Below are 23,952 nucleotides of genomic sequence, written 5' to 3'. Positions count from 1 at the left end.
AAACGGGCTCCTCTCAGCCAATGGGAGAACAGGACGAGATGGCGTCATTACAACAACAAAGACGACAGCGAGGTAGCATGGAGGATTTAAATTACCCCACAGTGTTTACCAATATATTATACAAAATGTAAAGGATATAAATACATGCTGTTTTACTTTTGTTCCATACTTGTGTATTTACCACTTCGTACAGAAATTGTCTATGCAATACTATTTGTGAATTTCACAACTGCTCTTATTTTGCTTATTTGATCTTAAATTGTATCGTTAACTTACTTATCTTGTATTATGTGACATTTATCCGTGAATTACTTAAGTTGTTATACTTTATATAAATATAGTTAGAAATAGTTGTAATTATTTGTTATGTGTAATTATTATATGCAACACAATGAATATCAACAAATCTACATATTAAAACTAGAAAAAAAGCTTGGATATTTAAAAATAAAAGTTTGGCATACAACAACTAACTGATTAACATCAGACTTAATGACTTGAAAGTTTAAAGTCATCTTTTATTGCACAATAAAAGATCACATACCATGGTTTGAATTATATGATTGGTCCACATCGGTGTACAGGAGCTATTTGAACAAAACAAAATAAAATATCCCAAATAATAATAATAATAATAATAATAATAAAAAATATATAAAAACACCCACAACTCTCAGCATTGCTGCAGTTTCATACCAAGAGTATGTTCACTTTTTTGTCTTGTGTAATCATCCCAATATAGTGCACTTGCTTCAAATATAACCACAAACTTACGGTGCTTCCTTGTCATGAACACTGACCATTATTAGTTGCATCGAATTCATTCAATATTATTCTACAAGATCTTGAGGAACATAACTTCCAATATAGGCTCAATAGAGATGAAAGCGCAATTCTACATGGTACACAATGCTCTACTGTAATGTGCCTTGAACACTAAGGACTTGACCCCGGATTTTATTCTGTCTGGCTAAGCAGCTCTGTTATCAGAAACACTCCATAGTAGCCTGCCTTGCATACACTTAAGTATGGGAACTGCTTCAAATGTAAAGACTGGGTCTTATTAGCAGGTCCTGGCATGCAAACACTGACAGTGACCAAGCAAAATCCAGTCTCCTACTACGTGCATATTTAAAAGCATTGGAAATATTCAATGCAGACAGAGTCTGACCAAATGACACTGGCGTATGGTACCCAACAATTCCCAATTCTCTTGTTCCCCATCAGAAATGCACTATGCAAAGCTACTAAAATAATCTCCCTTTGATTAATCCATGAAAAATGGAGGTAGGGGGCTGAGGGGAAAGGCTTTTTGCTCTCAGAGTATCCAGAGACATATTTTTACACGTGGATACAGTCAGCATTACCATTTGCAGAACAGTTCAGCTTTTATGGAAAGTAAAATGAATCCGTGTTGAAATCAAATATAGAAAAACATCCAAAACCTGGAGACAGAAAGTTTATGTACATGTTGCAATACACAAGGAGACAACTTAGAGACAGTAAAACACAATAAATACAGGTAACATTTGAAATTGATCAGACTCTTGGATGAATTACCAAACTTTTTTCAGCTTCAGTTGAAAGAGAAAGGCAAAAATGGTTATTTGGAGTGTTACTGAATAGATATTCATTGATCTTCAAATGGGCCCAGATACTGCACCAGGGAGACTTTCTTTTCAAACACCATGTTTCTAATTGAATTAAACTGGAGTGTTTTTGAGTTTGCAACAATATTGTTGGGTTTTCAAACTATATATTTCCAACAAACGGTACATTAATAAAATCAATACACTAACAACCAGCAATGCAGCATTCTCAGCCTAACAGTCTGAACTCTCCGGTTGTACATATACTGGCTGTGCTTCTCCTTGAAGTTTTGAAGGCCTTTAATGGAGTTACGAACTTATCAAAATGTCAAAAAGCGAGGGTAACGTAATCATCCACATTGCACAGGTCTAGACGAGGTCTGTGGGTTTTGTTCACCAGATGCTACTGAGAGCATTGTAGGGACAATAGAGAAAGATCAGAACTAAGCTTTCAGACTAAAACTGAGACATTTTTGAAAGTCAAATAGACTTTGTGCTTTGCAATACTGTTTTAAATGAGTCGAGAAAGGAAATAGACCTAGTTATGTTATTAGAAAAGTGTTACAATTTGAAAAGCACTTCACAGAGGCCAGTATCTGTACAACTAGAGCGTCTGCATTTTAACTTGTATGACCGAGTCTGCTTCCCAAAACGTTGACACTGTACACAAGTACTTTGATATATATTTTCCCAACATAAAGATGTAACAAACATCCATATATAAAATGCTAAATAAGGCATTGCAAAGTGAACACAAGAAGATAGATGTGATGGGAAAAGGGAAATGTCGTATTAGGTGAATCTGGAAAAGTAAAAAAGAGAAATAAAAGCAAAATAAATTACATTATGGTGTCACAAATAGTGTGACAAGGCAACAACAGCATGTTTTTTGAAGGTGACCATGATTTGTTTTTTTTTGTTTAGACAAGAAATATACAGTACAGGTTTACATAGGTCAAAATGTACAAGTGACATGTGCAAGCGTGCGCATGCGTCCACACAAACACACAAACAAACAAGACGGAACACAATTACAGGTAAACATTCACCAAAAAGACTGTGCAAAAACGTTTTCACATCCGAAAACTGAAAAATGAGTAAGATGAGAAGGTGGAAAATGACTACTCCCACAAAAGAGAGACCCTGTTGCGATTGGGGGAGAAAACAAGTTAAATTATCTCTGGTTATCAACTAGTGTAAAGTATTTCAAATAATAAAAAAACCTCACTAGTGCTGCTTTTTTTCTTCACACGTCCCCCCAATATGAGACATACTGGCAAGGAGAAAAATAACATTGTGTGCTTGTAAACAAAAGTAACAGCAAGATACAGCTAGATAGATTTACATGTTTTCAAAAATCTTGGTAGGTTTTACTTTTACAATATTTTCAAATGAACCAGAGAAAACAAGAGCAATGAAACCCATGAGAACGAGACGGTCTGACGTCTTCCTTGTCAACCCACAGGGCTTTAGTGAATGCAAAAAAAAAAAAAAAAAGGAGATTTGCAAAGATATTTTTGTCTTATTCTGGGTGAAGCAATATATCACCCAAAACAAAACTTTCTGGCATCATTTACTCACTTTCAAACCTGTGTGACTTGCTTTTCTTCAGTGAAACAAAAGCACAATGACCAGAACTTATCAAGCTCCAAGAAGGACAAAAACACTATAAACAGTCCAAATTAATTATGCACTATATTCCAAGTCACACAATAGCTTTGCATGAGGAAAAGTGTAGTTGCATGGTTATTTTTGAAGCTTGACAGCCATTTTATGCTTTAATTGTATGGAAAAGCGCATTGTGAGCATTATGCTTTTGTGCTCCACAGTCAGTCATACATGTTTGAATGACATGAGGGTGACTAAATGATGACAGGGGACTAACCCTTTAAATTCACTAAAACACAGTTCTCACAATTTTGCCACTAACGCTTTGCGTCAGGCTTTTATTTTGTACGCCCGTGAACCAAAACCTTTTAGAACTGAGTCTCATCTATGGCACTAATGCTTCGCCCTTGGACTTGCAGAACCCCCAAGTACATATAACCATCTATATAAACGATTAGTAGTATCGCAACGGGGGCACCTTATCAAAAGCGACAATGTGGAAACGATACCAAAAACAATAAGACAAACAAAACAAAAGATAAATCAATTTTGTTTTGGATTGTTCTTTGCCATCAACTTCAAGCCTAGCTCTTTTTGAGTTTCCATTGCACTCACCATGTTGCACTCATGCCATCTATAGCTTTGTAAAAGATTTAGGTTAAAATCTTGACTAAAATGAATACATAGCAGCAAGCAACTAAGAACAAAATACTGTGGTCCATCAAGAACGAATCAGACGCAGCACTGCTGGTAATTTAACAATGGGATGAGCGTTTTCGTTATATTATTCAGAGAAATGTTTCAAAACATGAATCTAGGTCTTATGCAACTATAAAAGCATGATCCGAACCACCATTATGGAGTGAGACTGCTGTCTTTTTTTTGCACAATACCAACATCCTACCACTTTCTGAGAATCTGTGAAAGATGCTAGTGAATAACACCTAATCGAGGCGGGGGGAAATGCTGGGGTCACTAAGAGCGTTCTCCGTCAATAGACAGAATCTTCTGAGCGTCCATTCCCATGATGCAAAAGGAACCCGCTAACAACAATGATGATGTTGCCCCTTTGTAGGATTCAAGACCTCTGAGCGTTTGCATGCTTCAAGTGTCCATTTCTTTAGCACACACCCAGAAGGTAGAGTAGATGTCAGTGAAATTACAAGGGTAGATCTATAAACAATACATTGATAATCAAAGTCCTATACACAAACTTTTACCGACACGACACACACAAAAGTACTGCGGCCCAAACGTGAGGATGCATTCTAGTCTCCACCGTCACACGGGCCTTGAGAATCTTGCTCAGGTTCTTCTCCCGTTTTGTTTTTTTCCTTTTCTTCAGTACTTTTATCCTCAGAAGGATCTTGTATATGGTCAGAAGAATCCTTGACCAGAGCTGAATTTACATCATGTCCATCTTCTTCCATTACACTCTCCTGGCTCTTTCGTTCGGGTGTCTGTTCGACTTTAACCCCCTTCGATTCCTCGCCGTCCATCTGCACACCAACGTTCCCGTTTCCCTCCACGAGTCCTTCCTCTCTGACCTTCTTCCTCTTCCTCTTAGGGCTGCCCGTGCTGTCTGCTGCAGGCATAGCGGGGAGTGCCATTATACTGCCTGGTGGCAAGAACATATGTGGATACAACAGACTATGTGACATTCCCGGGATTAGAAAGGGGTTAAAGGTCAAATGGCTGCCGGTGCTTGTGATGCAACTACTACTACTGCTGCTAGTGGCCGCAGCTGTAGACACCGAAGCGGACACTTTTTTATCTTCCCCTCCTTGCTTTGCTTCCTCCTTAATCCAGTTCTCCGTGCTCATCGGAGAGCTCGTGTTATCCCGCTGAAGTGCAGTATCCGAACTATCCGGCGGGCTTGAGGTTGAGGTTACGGAGTTCGTAGTCACGCTCGCTGTTGTGGATGCAGTTACGGTGGACATAGTGGATGTCGCCGTGGAAAGTGACTGACTCATCATCCCACTCATGTGAGCGCTATACATGGGCGGCTGCACGGCCGCCATGCCATGGAGCATCATGGGTAACATGCCGAGACCATTCTTGGCATCATCTCCTGATGTTACAGCAGTGGCGAAACCATGAGGAAAGCCCATGATACCGGTGAGCGGGATACCAGGGACATTGCGGAGATTGGGTAAACTAACCAGGTCCATGCTGCCAATGAGCCCACCGTTCATGAAGAGCGGAGCCATGCCAGCGGGGAGCTCGGGGGCTTTGGGCATCTCGCTGCGGGGTCGCCTGCCTCTTCTGCGTGGACCGGGATCCCGACACACAGGTCCAGTGAGGATGCGTGCGAATTTGCCCTCCGGTAGAAAACCCTGGGATATGAAAACAATACATGTTCATTCAGTATATCAAAGATTGTATTAATAAAGTAGAAGTTAAATTTGGACATAAATGAACAAGTTTAAAGATAATTAGGTTTAATAATTAATTAGAAATGAAGCACCACAATATAATTTATAACTCTCTGGAATTCTTGATTCTGATTGGTCAATTGCAGAATTCAAACTTGAATGGATTTCAGTAAAATACAGAATAAGCAGATATTTTCTAAAATCAAAACTTTTTAAATTATAAAATAATAAATAATTTTTAGACTTTTAAACAAATTTAGACACCCTACTTACCCTTAAAACATATTAATATACAATAGAGTATTGCAGACTATAGCATAGACCAGGGGTGCCCAACCCTGCTCCTGCCGATCGACTGTCCTGCACAGTTTATCTCCAACCCTAATCAAACCCACCTGAAGAAACCAATTAACGTCTTCAGGATCGCTTGAAAATTAAAGGCAGGGGTATTTGATTAGGGTTGGAGATGAACTGTGCAGGACAGTCGATCAGCAGGAGCAGGGTTGGGCACCCCTGGCATAGACTATTACAGACATCCCTATGAGGGATTTCATGCAGATGACATGAACTCAGAATCTGTGAAATGGCATCAAGAGATTAGCAGACATTTAGCAAATGCTTTTCATCCAAGGAAAACTATAAGGATTATGTGGTCCTTGAGAAAGAGTGATCTTACTACGATTCTGTCTCAACTCTACTCTAAACCTTTAAACTTTTAGCTGCTTAACCTTGATAATTAAGATATATTCAGTTATACTGTATTACTACAAACTACATATTTCACAAGTGGCTTCGGTGTCTGTCTCTTTCTAGACAGAATATGTAGGACTCACTGAATGCTTCACCACATCCGCCCAATCAGGAGCCACAGAGTATTCTGAATTTGCATCCAGCCATCGAGAGAGCTCTTTAATGGCTGGAGCCATAGCGCCTCCAAGCTGCAACCAGAGGAATTGTGGTATTAAAATTAAATGAAATCAATCTGAGGAAACTAACAAAAAACAAAAATGGTGTTTTTGTTACCCTGCGGCCTGTGTTTCTGTGCACTACTGGGACTCTCTCCTCTCCAGTTAGAGAGCTGACGTCGAGCTTGGTGGGATCTTTGCAGCGATGCCTTCTCTGCTTTGGACGCTCCAAGAAACTGTGCAACATGCTTGCATTCTGAGACTATGAAAGACATACAATATAAATTAAGTTATAGTAATGTATTAAATGTCAATTATATTATTTATATTAAGGCGTATATAAGCTGTACACACTAAACATTCACAATTAGGATCATTCAAATATCTTTCTGGATGAAAAAATTGTGTTGTCAACCTTTTTTAAAGCACCTTAAAGTACACAAAAATAAAGAGACAATACCATTAAAGTCAACATGAAACAGCATTCACATCTATTTTATCACTAATGTGAAGTACTACTACTAATGTGATAATTTTATCCAATGGAAATTTAATGGATTGTGTAAACTACGGAATAATGTGCAGGAATTATGCCCAATAACAAGAGCAACATGAATTCAGAAATAGGGTCAATTTTGATTTCATGTTGTCTTTTAACAAGAATGTTTATAATTCTCAAAAGAAAAAGCCACAGAAATATTACTTTTTAGTCTCACAACATAAAACTGTTCTGTTTCTAACTAACCGATGGAAAAGCAGAAAGCTCCATGTTGTAGTTGGGGTTTTGTCGGAGCCATTCCATTAGGCCTTTATTAGCCGTTTCCCTGTCCACGCTCACACTCAGGGTCTCTGAGGCTGGAGGAGGAGCTGGAGAGTTTGCTGGAGGGTGAGTAGGAAGTGTAGTCGGGGTGGATGGAGGGCATTCTGACTGAGAGGATGTTGAGGACACAACAGGCTGGCTGATGCTCTCTGACCCACACTGTGTAATATACAAAGATAAACATATGAATGATTAATATTTATTTATATTAAAATGATTAATAATACATTAAATTAATAATATTGTTAATATATCAAATAAAATTAAATATTAATTAATAATATTAAATATTAACTACTTTAATTTATTTATTTTAGTGTCATATAAGCATCAAAGGCTATTAATTAAGTTTAAAATAAAAACTTCTTTCAAAATCACAGTAATTCAGATTTTTTATATTTTCCTGGTAAAACTTACAAAAAAAATATACAAAAATGCCATTGTTACTATTATAAAGCCACCTTAATTGTGATGCATTTACTTTTTACTTATAATATAAACTCCAAAAAACACAAACAGCAACATGAAAGCAGCCCATACGACTTCTGATGAAGACTTTAATCTGTGCTGGTGTTTTAAAAAAACAAATTTGCTTTGCTTTTAAATCTGCTTTTATGTTTCATAAAACTAATACTATGAGGCTCGAATGACATGGGGACATGTTCCTTTTTGGGTGTCCTATTGTATCTATTTCAGTGATGTGCAGTTCCACAAACCTGTTGTTCAGGCAAGTTCATGGCTCGTCCCTTCATAAAGCCGAGATCAGGAGTCTCTACATTTCTTCTTCGTCCTCTTCTCCGTCTCAACATTGAATCATCACGACGAAGACTGCCGTTGACAATCTGCCCTGTGACAGGGTGAATTAAGCCAGCCTGCAAAATGCCAGCCATATCCAATCCCAGTGAGCCTTGTATGGAGCCTATCCCGGTTATTTTGTGGGGCGCTGACTGGACAGTGTGGCTCATATGACTGATTGGCCCACTGTCTCCACCAGCTGTTAGTTCTGTTGGTTTGGAGAGGTCAATAGCAGCATCCTGCCAACCATTAAGTAGAAGAGCGTTAGCACGATGAGACACGCCAACCTGGATCTTTTCTCCAAGATGGCTTGGTTTGGCAAGAACTTCTGCCTCGAATTCAAACCCACGCCTGGGACGTTTGAGCTCAGAGAGAAATGCTGGGGCAACTAACCGCTCCTGTTGGGACAAGAGTTGTAAATCAATGGGACTGTATGTGTGTATGACATTTCCAGATCTCATTAATTTCCATGACTTTTCAGGCCTCAAAAATCACACGTTGGAAATGTCTTGATATTTCTTGATTATCTCAAGATATTTCCAAAACTTGCTTTGAATTTAAGACATTTCAAAACTTCTTAAGGATTTGCAGACACCTTGAAAAACATCCTGTCTGTAAGATGTGATGATCTTACCTTTGGTAAGTGGGGTACTGTATGTGGGAGGTTGAAGTTAAGGCTCTGAGATATAGGCATTCTGGTAGTCAGAAATCCTGCCCTCTGGTGGGCACTGCTGGGCATGCAGGTGTTAGCCGATGCAGAGGGAGACTCATACTGTTGACTAGAGGAAGGCCACTTCCCCTTTAAGATAGTATGGCAGATACTGTCAATACGGTTGATGATCACTCTGTCCTGTAGAGAACAAAAACACAAGACGGTGTATGAAATGGGTCAAACAGCAGCAATAGGTGACTGATACATGTCTAGTGGTATGCTGTGAGCTGAAACCAACTTTACCATTTACATTACAAGACAATATTTTCAATATAACTAATTAATAAGGCATGGAAAAAGACAATAATACACGCAGGAAACAATCACTAACATGTCAATACCTTAGGCCACTCTGAGAAGGAGAAGAGTGCTTTCTCCTGTAAAAGCTGAGCAATGGTTGGTTCCCTTATTTCATGGACACTGTCTGCCATCTCGCACATGGGCAGCGTAAAGCGTGGTGCATCAACATCTCCCAATAATGCTAAAAAAAGAATACATTTTTTCAAAGCATGTTGCTAGACAAGAGACTAAATAAAACTAACTTCAATTTGTTTTCTTTGGTTTTAAAAACATTGTGAGACACAATCATTCACCAGCATGTAATTTGTCTGAATAAGTTGGCAAAGTAAATATTAAGAAAATATTAAGTGATTCCATCAACCAAATCGGTCTAGAATTCGTCAACGTTTAGAAATAACTAATGACAAAGTACATCAGTAATTTTCAGTCAGGAGTAAATTATTCTGATAATATAATATTTTTGACCTAATACAGTTTCGTCCTTAAAACTGGTTTGTACATCCTCATGGTACCAAACAAGTGAGCTTAAAATAGCCCAAGTTAGTTTGCTGGTCTCTCAACCTGCTCAAGCTGATCTGGTTAGTTTGTGGACACTTATAAGGTGGTCAGACTTAGAGAACAGCTGCCCAACAAGTTGAACACCAACTTGGCCAGGCTAGAGGATCAGCAAGACAGGCTTACACCAGCTAAGACAGGCAAACCAGCTTTGCTGGTTTAACTCTCTAGGCGCCACGGTTGAGTTTACTCGACAAGATGCGGCACTGAATAAAACGGCCGATTTTTTTCAAATAGGGTGTCAAATTTCATTCGACCTCCTGAAAGTGAAAGTAGCCCTACACCAAGCACAAACGGTGAATCCTTTGCCCAATGTCAGTGGTGGGAACAATGTTTCCCGGGGTCGAGTGTTCATTGCGAAGTTAGCAGACGTGTTAGTGTTGTAGGAAACGAGGCGGGAGATTTTTACCGATTTTTACCGCGCTAGCCAGCTTTGTCTTCTGACTGTGTGCCTCTCCGCAATCGTGGCGACAGTATTGTGGTGGAGACCTTGTCTAATGCCACTGGGTATGTTAGACGAGGTCGAAGTATTCATAGGACAGTTAGGGGGCAACGTGGAGGCAGGGTGGGGAGTCGCAATGACAATGACAGTAGTCCGAGCTGTGCACACTCGGCGCGAGCGCAAGGCAGATCTGGCGGCGCCCGCGCTGCTCGTAGCAGGAGCAGAGGCGGTGTGACACGGGGCAGAGGGGCTATTATGCATAGTCTAACGCAAACTGATGGGAATGGCGGCTTTGTGTGTATAATATATATGTGCCCCATACATGGAATCAGAGTGCCTACTGTATGTAGTAAATGGAAAATCTCTACAGCAAAAGGCCAACTGCTACATGCATTCGGTTTGTTACTATCATTTATTAATAATGATTTACACAGTTTGTTTACTAATTACTATTTACCTGAGCATTCAGTATTGTGCAATATAGCATACAGAAGGTGAGGGACATTTTGGGGGGAAAGAAGTGCTGCATTTTATCATTTAAACGCGTGACTTTTCATGAAAATTCTATAATCCAAGATGGCCGCCACCATATGACGTCATAATATGCAAATTAGATGGGGAAATGTAATCCCTACATAAACTTTGGGTCATCCTTAATATTTCTCTAATTTACAGAAAGTCTCTATCTTTTATCACTTTTAAGATATAGCCTTTTGAAATTAAGATGTCAAAATTGAACGTTTTAGGAAAAAACCTCTGGTGCCTAAAGGGTTCAGATGTTTTTCACCAAAAGGGGAAACAGCCCAAGCTGCCATTACTAGTTTTGTAAAAAAAAAAAAAAAAAAAAAAAAAAAAAAGCTTAGTATTAAGAAATATGAATGTGGTCAACAGACCTGGAGCTACTACATACGTCAGTATTCAACAGAATCAAGAACAAAACATAAAAAAAGTAGAAAGCTGAAGCCTACAGCCACAATACCTGATGTCTTTGCATCTTCGTCTTTTATCTTGTCCTTTATATCCAAAACCTCAGTCTGCTCAAGGTGAGGGGTCTGCGTAGTGCTGTCTGGCTCAGGCTTCACATCTGACACCACTGGATCCATGAGGAACTCTTGTTTTGGGACTACATCAAGGACCGGAGATACAGAGGTGTCAGGTAAGGTAGTTGGAGATGATGGGAGTGAAGGAGGCAAAGGGTAATCTGTTGAGAGAGTAGTGTTAGTTAGATTGCACTCTTCTATTGGCTCTGATGGTTCTTTGCAGGGTTCTTCAGAGGGTTCTTCCACCAATTGCTGTTCCGCTGAGTCTTGCTGAAACCCTTCACAAGGTTCCTGCAGGGTCTCGTCACAAGTCAAATCATAAGACTCCTCTAAAGGCACTTTTTCTGGCTCTCTTAGAGGCTTCTCGTAAGATTCTTCCAAGTCTCCTTCATTGGAATCATCAAATGTCACCTTGCAGTCCCCTTTCTGGGATTCCTCAAGACAATTTTCCCTTGGAGACTCTATTGAAGGCATCTTGTCAATTTCATCTTGAGAATCCTTAGTCTTCAGACTGTCTGGAGAAAGGTCTTCTTTCTCAAAATGGAACCCTATGCTTTCAGCACCTTCTCCTGGACTGGGAATACCATGTGTGATGTTGGAATCACTAAGCTTGTCCTCTTGATCCTCACTAATGGGATCTGCCTGGTCAAGACTAACATCCGGGAGACCAAGAGGTGGTGGAACATATTCTGGAAGACTGGATGATAAATCTGTCTGATCCACAGATGCATCTCCAACATTAAGGTCTTTGAACAACATAAAGCTCGGTGCCAGTGGCTCGACAGGGTTGCTTTGAGAGTCCGAACTGGGCATGCTCAAACAGTCGGTTAGTGTTTCATCACCCTCCCGTCCATCGTCTGGTTGAGGAGCATCCAAAAAGCTGGGTCCCAAAGCTTGTGCTCCCAAAATGGGATCAGTCTCGTTGAACATGTCAGAGGTTTCAACATGGTCTGAGCTTTCCCATGGAGTTTGAAGTTCATCGAGTTCCACAGAAGGAGCCATCAAGCCAGTCTCCTCCGAGGACCCTTGCTCTCCCACCAGAACATCGCTGCGAAGTTTCCCAGCTATGGAGTCCGCCATATCTCCTTGAGCCCCATTTAGCTCCCCCTGCACACCATACGAATTTAGCATATTCAGCCCACCAGTTGCAGAATTGAACGGGAATCCGTTGAAGGCCTCTTTACCAGATTTGCTATGTAGTGTGTCTGATGTCAAGCCTTCATGTTGTAAAGACCCCAACTCCAGTGAGTCATCTAATGGAGGGCAGTCTAAAAACCCTTCCCTGTTTCCTGAACCTATTCCCAGGGAACTTCCTGGCTCCGACGCTACCACTTCTGTGGGCTGGTGATGCCCATGAGTATGGACAAGTTGTGTTGGCGTGTGGGGTGAAGGTGTGTGGTGATACTCCGGAGGTTGTGGGGACTGACAATGTCCAAGGTTGGCATCATACAAGCAGCAATGATGGTGAGGCAAACCTGGGACTGGATATCTGTGGTTTTCTTTATGAACATAGTTCCGATGGGCCTCCAGGAAGGATAGTTGTGGGTCATTGAGGATGTAGAAATCAGTTCGACTCAAGCCATGCTTAGCAACACCGATGAGAAGATCACGATCATGTTTGCCACACTCCCACCAGACGGGCAAGTACAAACTAGGGCGACAAAGTTGCAGTCGTGCCCCCAGGAGTGGGTGCCGCAATACTTGCTCACGGACCTTTCTCAAAAGCTCAATACGGTATAATGTTCGGGCAGCTCGCTCTTCAGTAATGGGTTCCACAAACAGCGAAGGATCAACGGTACCTACATGAGACAAGAATTTGTATAGGTTATGACAGATTGAGTTGTTATTAATCTTCTCACTAAACTATCTCTAATTATTTTGTTCGTCTCAACTCTAATATCCATTTTACCTTCATCTTTTCTAGGCGGCAGTCTACATGCAGTGCGACACATCGAAACAAAGCTGTGGAAATATCTCTCCAAGCTTTCGTCAGTCTTCCTCTCCAATCGAGCAAGGGCACGGAACTGGCCCCAGTCAAAGATTTTCTTGTCTGGGTCATACACTACTCCAAACGAGGACACTGTGCGATAGAAGTCAGCCTGCTCACGCCGTGTCCACCTGTGTTAAAGGCAATATGTTATCTCAGGAGTACATAAACCTTAAAATCTGCCTCAAATACTGAATTAACAGATTTTCAGATATCATAAAACTATTAACCTCTTACCTGATGCAGTACCAAAATACTATTCTTCCAACGTGGTAATCATGACTTTTCAACATGTTTCAGTGTTCATACTATCCTCCAGGATTTTATGCTAACCAATAATCCTCTTTAGCTGTTGTTGCTAACTAATCAGTCTTATGAATGCCCTGTATAATTAGTCTGGTTTCAGGTTCACCTCACCTCAATCAGGAGCCTTAAGACTTAAGAAAATGTACTCACATTTTAAAAACAGCAAGATGGAGTGCAATGAAATGGATTATTTTTTATATGACAGGGTATCTTAAAAACACAATGCTCTGGTGGGATGCTCAAAAACAGCATAGCTGAGATGTTTTAAAGGAAACATTTAAAAAAAAAGAAAAAAAAAAGTTTTATGCTACCTGCCTAACCATGAAAACCCTGAGATATTGTGTGCTCATCGTTTGTCATGATCATGTCAACATGCCTTGTACGGTGTACCAACAACAATAGTATAATTTTTCTCCAAATAAGTTGATTTTCCATTTTCAAAATAGCATGACAGTTTACATTTTATCTTGATAAAATGACTAAACAATAAAACTGCCGCCACATTGCCTACCTTCGTTGCCACTCCAAAAAGAGTGGGTCAGGCTCAGTTGCGCAGTGCCTAAACTCTCCAATTTGCCACGTCACAGGTGCAATTCCATCATGTAAGAGGAAATCATGACGAAGCGGCTCACGGCGCGTGTAGCGCTGATACGCAGTAATGAGGCGGCGTAAACGTGCTGTAAGAGCCGAACCTGCCGGCCACTGTATCCGCCCCTGTTCCATCATCTCTGTAATTAGGTCTCCTGCGAGAGATGCTACGAAGCCCCCTTTAAAAGAAATGCTACATTAGACTCAACCTGAAATAAGATACTCTTAAGGGGTGGTTACATTAGGTTTTGTGTTGGATTCATACGGATAACCAATGAGAGTGAGCTTTTTGTCGCTTTTTGTTGCATACTAGAAGTTTAGAGAATTCTGACCTGTAATTTTTTTCAAAGTAAAATGATAATATCTGATCAATAGGGGATTTAAACTGACCTCCAATCTGTAAATGGGGGGGGGGGAATTCTCAGCAGGGTCCAAAACGAACACACAAAAAATCTTTGGCAAGTAAGTAAAACAGTTGCAGTCTGCATGTGAAATGCAAATGGTCTACTAAGGATCAGTAGCTGTTGTGTATCACCGAAGTAAGTTAGGATGTCAAAATGTTTATAGTCTTAAAACTTCAGAATCAAAATCTTGCACAAAATGACAAGATAAAGTGGCATTTCTACAAGTAACAAAATGTCCTCATATTTGACACAAATATACAAGAGAATGCAATATATATATTTATAGTGTCAAAATATTTATGGCTGATAATTATTTCTCAATTTATCCAGTATTGAAAGATGTTACAAAAGTAAATATTTTAGAATATATTCAAAATAGAATTCCTGGAGTGTGACATCATATCCTGTTAAGTTTGACGTAGAGTGGGAAATAACTGTGCATGCTGAAAAGCTAATGTGACCACCCCTTAACAGTATTAACAAACAATTAAATATTTAGTTACAACAGTAACAGTTACATTTCAAAACATACATGCATGAATAAATACATAAGGAGGGTTTTAATACCTGTCACTGTAGTGTCATTTTTCCCCGTTTCCTCTGACATGGGCTCCTCCTTTGTAAAAGAAAACATTACTTAAAGTAACAGTCTGTGCATTTGATTAAAACTCTTTAGCATAATTAATCTGACCTCATATTCTTTTGACTTCCTATTATTACCTTGATCTCTACTTTCTCTTCTAATTCCTCAGACTTCATGTCGTTTTCCTCTTTAATTTCATCACTTTTGCTGATACTGCACAAGAAGAAACGTGCGTTTATGGTCATAAGAGTCAAAGATGCAATTGTTGTATTCCCACATACAGCTACATTATCTCAGCTGCTGATTTGAAAGGATATTACCTATCAGGTGCATCTGAAGCAGTTTCTGCTCCACTTTGTTCTACCGTCAGTGCAGTGACATCAGGCATACCCACCCGCTCCAGGAAGCACAAAGCAGGGTCTGCACGCATGGCGTTATACCGCTCATACCCTACATGGGACACAAGGACAAGTTAGTGCAGATGATGAAAGCAAAAGGAAGTCAATAGGAACCATATGGACATTTTAAACACTTTAAAAGATGCTCTAAATGCATTACATCTCTGCAATATTAAAAAATGACCTGTATGTATTTGTGTCTGCACATATTTCCATTGCTATATTGCGCATGCATGAGAATTGCATCACAAAACTGGGTGTGATGGTTACACCCATTGTTCTATGATGATGTCTCACCATGTTTGTGAACTCCAATAAGCAGCGATTTATCCGCCTCAGAATCCCACCAAATAGTAGGGATCTCAATGTAGTCGATATCAGGCAGGGTTACCTCCAGTTTACTGCATAAAACACACAGATCCTTACATATTAGGCTACTCAACAATGACAACTGCTTTATACATAATTCATTAAGTATTCATGAGGTTACAATGGGCTGTGGGCCATGTAGTACCTGGCTGGGATCCCTTCAAGAGCCTGATTAGCAGCCTCCCCCAGCACTTCAACCTTCAGGTAGTACAGCATCCGCACCCTCAGTAGCACCCTGTTCATGACAGGATACATGATGATCACACAATTAAAGCTCGTTCATAAATTGTTGTCATTACAGTACAATATTATGAGATCAGACAAATTGCAAATATATTTGTATTACTGGCAGGATGTAGGAAATTGTTAATTATGCACCCTGATTATAGTACTCACTATGTATGTATAACCAGGGTGCAAAATGTACTTTTGCTACACTGACATTAAATGCATACTAATGTAACACATTATCTACACATGTTCACCTGCATGCATTACAACATGCAATTTTGAAGATGCTTGAATTCTTTATGAAGTCTTACTTGTTGCAATGTTGTTTGAGGTGTTTCTTGTAGCTGTCGTCCTGAAGCACGACCTCTGGGTTACAGTGGGCCAGCCAGTCAGCATTCTTCAGCTCAGGTGGACTCAACTGGTTCTTCAGTTTCTTTCCTTTACGACCACGCGGGACAGGAGCAGACAGACCTGGACAGGTGAAACACAATTGTTATGATTTTTTAATGTCTTTATTTTGATCATTATGCAACAGTTGTATGAAAAGCAGTCAGTTCATTTAATTTGAATAATCAAATATTCAAGGATTAGGGATGCTTATGATTAATCAACATTCAATTGTCAATTTTATTGATTAAACATACTGATTGTCGATCAATTTCAGCACAAATGTTTTCAGTGATCATTCAAGCAGTGAAAGCATTCATGATGTGACTTGTTCAAAGTTAAAAAAAGAAAAAAGAGTTGTGGATATATTTACTATTATCTATGGACATATACGATTATTATGTACTTTTTTAAATTGTTATTGGTAGATTAAATAATATACTGACATCAAAATAATGATAATAAATTGCAAATAATTTAAACTGATAATTAATTTAATTCGTAAATGAATTGGTAGCAAACAAATTAAACTGTGAATTAAATTTTTTTTAATTAGCTCTAAAAAAATTGTTGCAATTGTAACATTAAAGTTAATTATTAATTGATTAATTTATTGTTCTATTTAAACGTCAATTGATTATGTCTAATCGTGAATAAAGTCATCCCAAAAATAATTAATGAATTGATGCAAAAAATGTCAGAGAGTGTGAACAAATCCATTAATAACCTGAGTGGTTTTGCAGTGTTTGATTATGTCCATCTTTAGTGGGTGTAATCAGATCCCAGATGAAGCTTTTAATTTTGTCGTCTCCTTTATAATGGCGAACACAGTAGACCAGAAGAGCCCTGCACAGCACCTCCATGTCTCGCTCCGACAGGTGCCATTTAAAACGCCCATGATTGAGAATATCCTTCCAGCGACCCCACCTGTACAATCAGCAAAGACATTTCATCAGAGTCTGAGATGTATAACTTCATATAGCCTAATTTATGGCTACAAAGATTATTCCAATATATGGTCTGCTTGATCTGCAAATGAAACAGCAGAAAACTTCTATGTTGATTTCCTTTAGTTGCTTGTAAAAATACTTAATTTGATTAAAAGTCTGTTGTAGGGCAACAGAAGGTGACCCAGAAGGAATGAGTGGGCAGCCGAAAGCAAATGAAACACTGACCCAAAAATAAGAAGGTTTTTCTCCACTCTGAAGCACTCTGCTCGGAGGTAGCGTCTGTTGCGATCACTGAGACGTCTTGTGCGACAGGGTCGTTCCTCTGAGTCACTGTCCAGTTCAGAGAACTCCATCAGTTCATCGTCCTCAAAAGAATTATAGTGACGCGTCTGCTTCCTTACGCGAGGCGTGTCGATTACCAGACTCTCCTGGCAGAGACACAGACATTAGTCAGAAAGTGTTGCCATCTCAATATTTTTCTCCTTAAATGTCACCAACACGCAAACAGTGTAGAGCACGCACATTCACAATCACACATAATCCAAGCCATCTGTTTTGAATCAGCTGATATTCAAATGACCCCCCATTCACTTTCTCTCTCTGGTGAAGTCTATGAGCTGATTCTCTTGTATTGCACCACCTGAGTCACAGTGAGCTCATATGCAAAGCTTCAGCTTTTTAAACCATCATACTTTTTACCTTTTCTGCCTTGGAGTCAATTTCCAGTTCAGCAATTTTGGCCCACTTTTGCCAGAAGTTTGGATCATCCAGAGAGATGTCTGTACGGTTCCCTGAAGACACAAAGCTAGCCTGGAAATGGTAAATAATAAAGGATTATAAGCACTTTATCAAGATAGAGATCACATATGTAAAAGCCTGTGTTTTACTGATACATGCAATGCTTATTCATCTTTTACATTCGCATAACTTTTCCAGCTCATCTGCCATATTTATGGGAAAAAAAAGATAACAAGAAAAAAACGCTAATAATTGGTTTTGATCCACACCACGCCTCAAAACATTTCAATTTAGCACATAAAATATCAATATAACATTCATTGACATTTATATATAGAGATGGATTGTGGATGTGTAGAAGGATCATGTGACACTGAAGCCTGGAGTAATGATGCTGAAAACTTTGCAATCACAGGAATAAATAACATTTTAAAATATATTAAAATAGAAAACAGATCATTCTTTTTTCAGTATTTTTGATCAAATCAAATCAGCCTTGGTGAGCATAAGAGCCTTTCAACAACATAAAAAAAAAAATCTGACTGACCCCAAATTTTTAAATGGTAGTGTATACCTTGGCAAAAGTTGATCCCTTCCCCTCAGTCTGGATTGTGATGGTCTGTGTGCGGCGCTGCAGGATCTGATCAATATCCTCCTCGCAAAATTTAGAGCCCTCATCTTCCTCATCCATGAGCGCCCCGTACGCCCCCTTCCTGAGAAGATCTTCGACCTCCATCTTGGACAGTTGCTGAACCTGAAAGAGGAAGGTACGGTAATTAAACAATACTGTCCTAGTCAGTGTAGCAAGTCATGGCATTAACTAAATATAACACTTCTGAGGAAGAAATAAGACTCTGCAATTGATGTCTACGTGCCAGTCGTGGCGTACTGTTCAATTTCTGTCTGCCCAGGATTAAAAAATTTAAACTCGTCGAACACAAGCAGCAAATTTATCTGCAAAACGTTCTTAATAATATTCTTACTGAAATTGTTTATCTCAGTGGTAAAAAAGGAAGAAAAACTTGTGTTTCTTGGAGAGATCGTACAGCAGAGATTGCAAAAGTTTTTTGACACAGGAAACCCTTTGGCCTAAAATATTTACATAAAGTTCCCTTGAGATCTTAATATTTCAATAAATTTAACAACACATTCACATCTTTATGGTTCTCTCATGTTATTTAATGGTCACATTACACACAGACAAAAAATTTGAACTTTAATTAATAATGTTTTAATTTTTATGATTTAATGAATTATTAGCTTTTCATCACTCCCAGGGGTTCGCAGCCCACAGTTTGGAAAGTATATAATTTTCTTTCTTTCTTTTTTTGTTTAAGGCTGATACATTTTATAAATTCAACACTTGCAGATGTGAAAAAAAAAAGAAAAAAAGTTTAATGTAGTGGATCCCTCACCCCATTGAGACTGCCCTTGCGGTTGATGTCCTGCAGAACAGCCTTGTCCAGTCCCAGTTTCAGACTGGCCTTGTCAAACATCTCCCTCTCGTATGAGTTTCGCGTGATAAGTCGATACACTTTCACCGCTTTGCTTTGACCAATCCGGTGGCAGCGAGCTTGAGCCTGTGGAATTCAAAGCATGTTTATAACAAATGTGACATTTGTGTTTTTTGGAAAGGTTTTTTTTATATATGGGATGGAAATCGCTAAAGGAGAGAGTCAGTTACACTGTATATAAAAGATGCTCCGCATTCACCTGCAAGTCGTTCTGCGGGTTCCAGTCTGAGTCGAATATGATACAGGTGTCGGCGGCGGTGAGGTTGATGCCCAGACCTCCTGCTCGTGTACAGAGGAGGAACACGAAGCGGTCAGAGTCCACCTTGCTGAAGCGATCGATGGCAGCCTGCCTTAGATTCCCTCGAACTCTCCCATCAATCCGTTCGTATGTATATCTACACGCAGCATACAAATTTCAGATGATAAGAAATATAGTTTTTGCATCTAACCCACATAAAACTTACGGACCCATAAGTTTTGACCAATGAATTTCCCAATTTGAAAAATGAGCATAGCTAGAATTTTTTTAATAGGCATTACAGAAATTGCTATGACTTTAAGATTTTTATACATTTCCACTACCTTTTTAGGCCTGGAAATATCAATTTTAAAATTCTGTTTTTCTTGACTATCCTTGAAGAAAAGCAACAAATGACGTAAACCGTGTTTTAATTTCATGTTGACATTCTATTTTCAGTCTATTTTCTCATTTACCTGCAGTCTCAAAAACAGCTTTTTTATAGAAGTATGACTAATGTTACTGGATAATAACCAGCTGTCTCACCTCCTCTGAATGAGGTAGTCCTCCAGTATATCAAGGCATCGAACCATCTGGGAAAACACCAGCACTTTATGTCCTCCGGATAGCAGTTTGGGCAGTAACTTGTCGATAAGCACTAGTTTACCAGCGGCCTGGATCATTGCCTGGAGCTGAAAATCCAGAGCGTCAGAACTGTAGGTTTTCCTGAAGCTCTCAAGAATCTTTTCTTCAGCACCTGTCAGAAAGGTAGATGGGAGACTATGTCAGCACTACAAATTAGAGGTGTGACTGCTGAGATGTAGAGAACTGTGACCAAGATATTTCAAGAATTGTCATTTTCACACGTCACCTGTAATGAGGTATGGGTGATTGCAGCACTTGCGAAGCTCCATCATTGTGTTGATGAGGTTGGGCATGTTGTGCTGGTTCGCTCCCTTGGCAAGGAAGGTAAAGTTTTTCTCCAGAATGGCACGGTAGTATTTCTTCTGAATGTTAGTGAGCTCCACCTCGATGATTGTCTCCTCTTTAGGGGCCAGATTCTTCTCCACATCATCCTTCAGTCTCCTCAACATCATGGGCTTCAGAATGGCTTGCAGTTTCTTTACCTGTGGGAATGTTAACGTTTCTCAGGTTAAAGGGGACCTATTATGCAAAATTCACTTTTGCATGCTGTTTGGACATAAATGTGTGTTGGCAGTGTGTGTACACAACCACCCAATAGTGATAAAAATCCACTCACTCCTTTTTTATTAATCCCCATAAATCATCAGCAGTGTCTCCCAACGACCTGTTTTCAGAATGCAGCTTTAGTGACGTCACTAAAGCCACAGGCCCCGCCCACGAGTGTTGACAGACACTGCCGTTATAACATAGACCCGCCCTGATCGAGTTCACAGCGAATGTCTCCCAAGCGTTGTAGGTGTTGTGTGGCTGGATGTATTAATCCACATAGCTCTCTCTATTTACTCCCGAAATCTGAGGCAACCGTTGAAGACGAGGTGGAATTATTTTGTTTTCAAAGAAAATGCTCCCTCAACTCTACCGAAATTCGTTTATGTACTTACGCACTTCTTATACTGTGTTTACTCAGCTCTTACGGTGATTTTCTGGAGTAAAACTGACGCTTCATCTTTTGTGTGATGTACAATAAACTTTATTAAACTCATCAGTATATTTTTGATCATCATTCGGACCTGGTCCAAAACAGCAGACTTGTAGGCTATTAATAATATACATACAAGCAGATGACAAATACGTTATAACCGCAATTAAACTAAACTATACCTGTTCCATCTCCATACAGCACTCTGACTCTGTAAGCATTATTGTCAGACTCCGAGTCGAAATGAACACCGTTAGATGAAATTGTCCTGAGACTGAGCGCGAGCTCATGAAGCTCCGCCCCCTGTGCCGTGCAGCAGCAGCTTATTTGCATTTAAAGGGCACACACTAAAACAGCGCGTTTTTCTGAGCACCAAAAAGTGACAATTTAAACATGCTGTAAAAAATGATCTGTTGGGTATTTTGAGCTAAAACACATACACACTCTGGGGACATCAGAGACTTATTTTACATCTTGTGAAAAGGGGCATAATAGGTCCCCTTTAAAGCTGGGCATATTTATTTTCACCTAAATCAACAATAATCAGGCCATGTTGCCTGGAAATAATACTTCTGGTTCCATCATCCCAAAGTCAATGGGTTTTTGGTTAAATGCCTCAAATAAAGTCTGTGGTTTATATACAAGCTCAATAAATGTTCACGTTTTATTCTATGACATTAAACACATCAGTAATACCCCACTTTTGTTTTTTTTAAAGCTTTTACTTAAAAGGGTCTTTAAAAGATGGTTGCTAACAAGTGGCAAAATGAACATAATTGCGCCGAACAGGTAAAATCATCTACTCACTAGTTCACTTGTACAGCCTTGTTATGTTTATACTCATGCTCTTGCAAACTAACTTTCCAATTTATAGATTTTTTGAAAGAGCTGTCAGAAGCTTTAGCGGTGGTGAAGTAGAAGTCATGTGACCGTGGTGAGTTCGTTTATAGCCTAATATTAACTTTTTATTTCTGTTGATTGTATTTAGGCTTCTGAATTCAGTTGTGTTCATTTGTGAAGATTATCTTGAATCGTAAATGTTTCATGGTCACAGCTTATTTTCTGCACAAATCCAAAAGCTAATGGAAAAATCCTATTGGCATTTTGTTGAGGGAATCAGGGTGACGCTAACTTTCAGGTTGGCCTACAAAAACATGTCATCCCTGCAGCACTTTATTTGGCTATTTTGAGTTTATCAGCATTGGCTACTTAGGATGTTAACAAGGATGTTTCCTACTATCCTCTAGAATAGATGGCTCGGATAATTGGAGGTGAAGGTGTGTAGATGTTTATCGAGTCCATACTACACATACATATTAGGCAAGATCACAAGCTTCCTATCAAGCATTTGAGGATTAGTTCTCACCTGCTCCTCTGTCTTGAGGTCTCCGAACTCCTCCAGGAACGTTGTCTCGGAAGGGAACTGTGAGGGTTCGAGAAAGTTAAGAAGACTGAAGAGTTCCTCAACTGAGTTCTGCAAAGGGGTTCCTGTGAGAAGAACTTTATGTTCCTTGAGGGAGAAAACACATAGAAACTTTAAGTTCAGCCTACTGATTCGCTAAAATGTATGTACATTTTTAAGAGATCTATACTAACTCTCTCAACTGTCCATTTTTGGACTTTTTAATACTTATCTATATAGACGGTGAAAGACAGCACAGAAAATTATGGGGACAAGACTGGGAAATATTAAGCTGAATTTTATCTAGTCTCACCCATTTTAGCTCCAACAAGAGGGTATATTTCTATATCGTGGACCAAAAATGTATTTGGACACTGAAGTCTCACTTAAAGGGGTCATATAATGGTACATGCACTTTTACAAGTTGATTGTACTGAAATGTGTGTTGGCAGAAGATTTTTTAATCTTCTTATATGTTTCCCCCCATCTCAAATCAAGCTGTTCGATTTTGTGACGTCACAAAATCGACGCCCCTCCCACGATGGTTGATTGACAGCAGCGTTTCAACACAGACCCGCCCTCGCGCCCTCGTGAGCGAGCTGTCAATCATAGCACGCGCCAACCGGCACGTTCATTGTTGATAGCTGGAGCACTGTCTATGAGCAGAATGGCGTCTAAGCGATTGTGGTGTTCAGTTCTTGGGTGTAATAACGAACACAGCAGTCATTTTGATGTTCCTAAATCCGAACCGCTGAAGACGCAGTGGCTGAGTTTGTTTTCGAAGGGAATATTCCCTACGATCAACGTCAATGCTTTCATGTTTGCGCAAATCATTTCACCAGACTGCTTTACAAACGAGGGTCAGTAAAAAGCTGGGCCCGGTTTCCCAAAGCGTTCTTATCTCTAAGTAGTTCTTAACCTGTTCCTTAACCTCTCTCTTAACCTTATGGCACGATTCCCGAAACGTTCGTTCGCTAAGTATATCTTCTGTAAGTCACACTTTCGTAAGGTTGGTCTGGACCACTCTTAGCTTTACCTTATCACTGTTGCAGGTCTATATGAATATAATTCTGAAGTTTTAATACACCCAGA

At 39.6% G+C, this 23,952-nt stretch overlaps 1 protein-coding gene across 2 annotated transcripts in view; it reads right to left on the bottom strand.

The window, feature by feature from the left end:
- Nucleotides 1-1,445: 1,445 nt before the first annotated feature.
- chd6 (chromodomain helicase DNA binding protein 6) overlaps nt 1,446-23,952 on the bottom strand; it is a 42,897-nt gene continuing 20,390 nt past the window's right edge. For both annotated transcript variants that reach the window (XM_084128160.1, XM_084128159.1), the window contains exons 14-38: nt 22,825-22,968; nt 20,706-20,961; nt 20,381-20,591; nt 19,796-19,991; nt 19,498-19,662; nt 18,657-18,836; nt 18,044-18,154; nt 17,570-17,772; nt 17,122-17,321; nt 16,319-16,478; nt 15,922-16,011; nt 15,705-15,808; nt 15,330-15,459; nt 15,147-15,222; nt 14,994-15,042; nt 13,946-14,201; nt 13,051-13,259; nt 11,081-12,940; nt 9,146-9,285; nt 8,727-8,942; nt 8,014-8,490; nt 7,223-7,456; nt 6,596-6,739; nt 6,406-6,510; nt 1,446-5,533 (exon numbers count right to left, since the gene is read on the bottom strand). In XM_084128160.1, the coding sequence (XP_083984286.1) occupies nt 4,466-5,533; nt 6,406-6,510; nt 6,596-6,739; nt 7,223-7,456; nt 8,014-8,490; nt 8,727-8,942; nt 9,146-9,285; nt 11,081-12,940; nt 13,051-13,259; nt 13,946-14,201; nt 14,994-15,042; nt 15,147-15,222; nt 15,330-15,459; nt 15,705-15,808; nt 15,922-16,011; nt 16,319-16,478; nt 17,122-17,321; nt 17,570-17,772; nt 18,044-18,154; nt 18,657-18,836; nt 19,498-19,662; nt 19,796-19,991; nt 20,381-20,591; nt 20,706-20,961; nt 22,825-22,968 (6,984 nt within the window). In that variant the 3' untranslated portion in view covers nt 1,446-4,465. The remainder of the gene's footprint in view (nt 5,534-6,405; nt 6,511-6,595; nt 6,740-7,222; nt 7,457-8,013; nt 8,491-8,726; nt 8,943-9,145; nt 9,286-11,080; nt 12,941-13,050; nt 13,260-13,945; nt 14,202-14,993; nt 15,043-15,146; nt 15,223-15,329; nt 15,460-15,704; nt 15,809-15,921; nt 16,012-16,318; nt 16,479-17,121; nt 17,322-17,569; nt 17,773-18,043; nt 18,155-18,656; nt 18,837-19,497; nt 19,663-19,795; nt 19,992-20,380; nt 20,592-20,705; nt 20,962-22,824; nt 22,969-23,952) is intronic.

This window comes from Abramis brama, assembly GCF_963993115.1.
Source record: "Abramis brama genome assembly, chromosome: 11".
Lineage (NCBI taxonomy): Eukaryota > Metazoa > Chordata > Actinopteri > Cypriniformes > Leuciscidae > Abramis > Abramis brama.
This window is presented reverse-complemented; position numbering and strand designations above follow the sequence as displayed.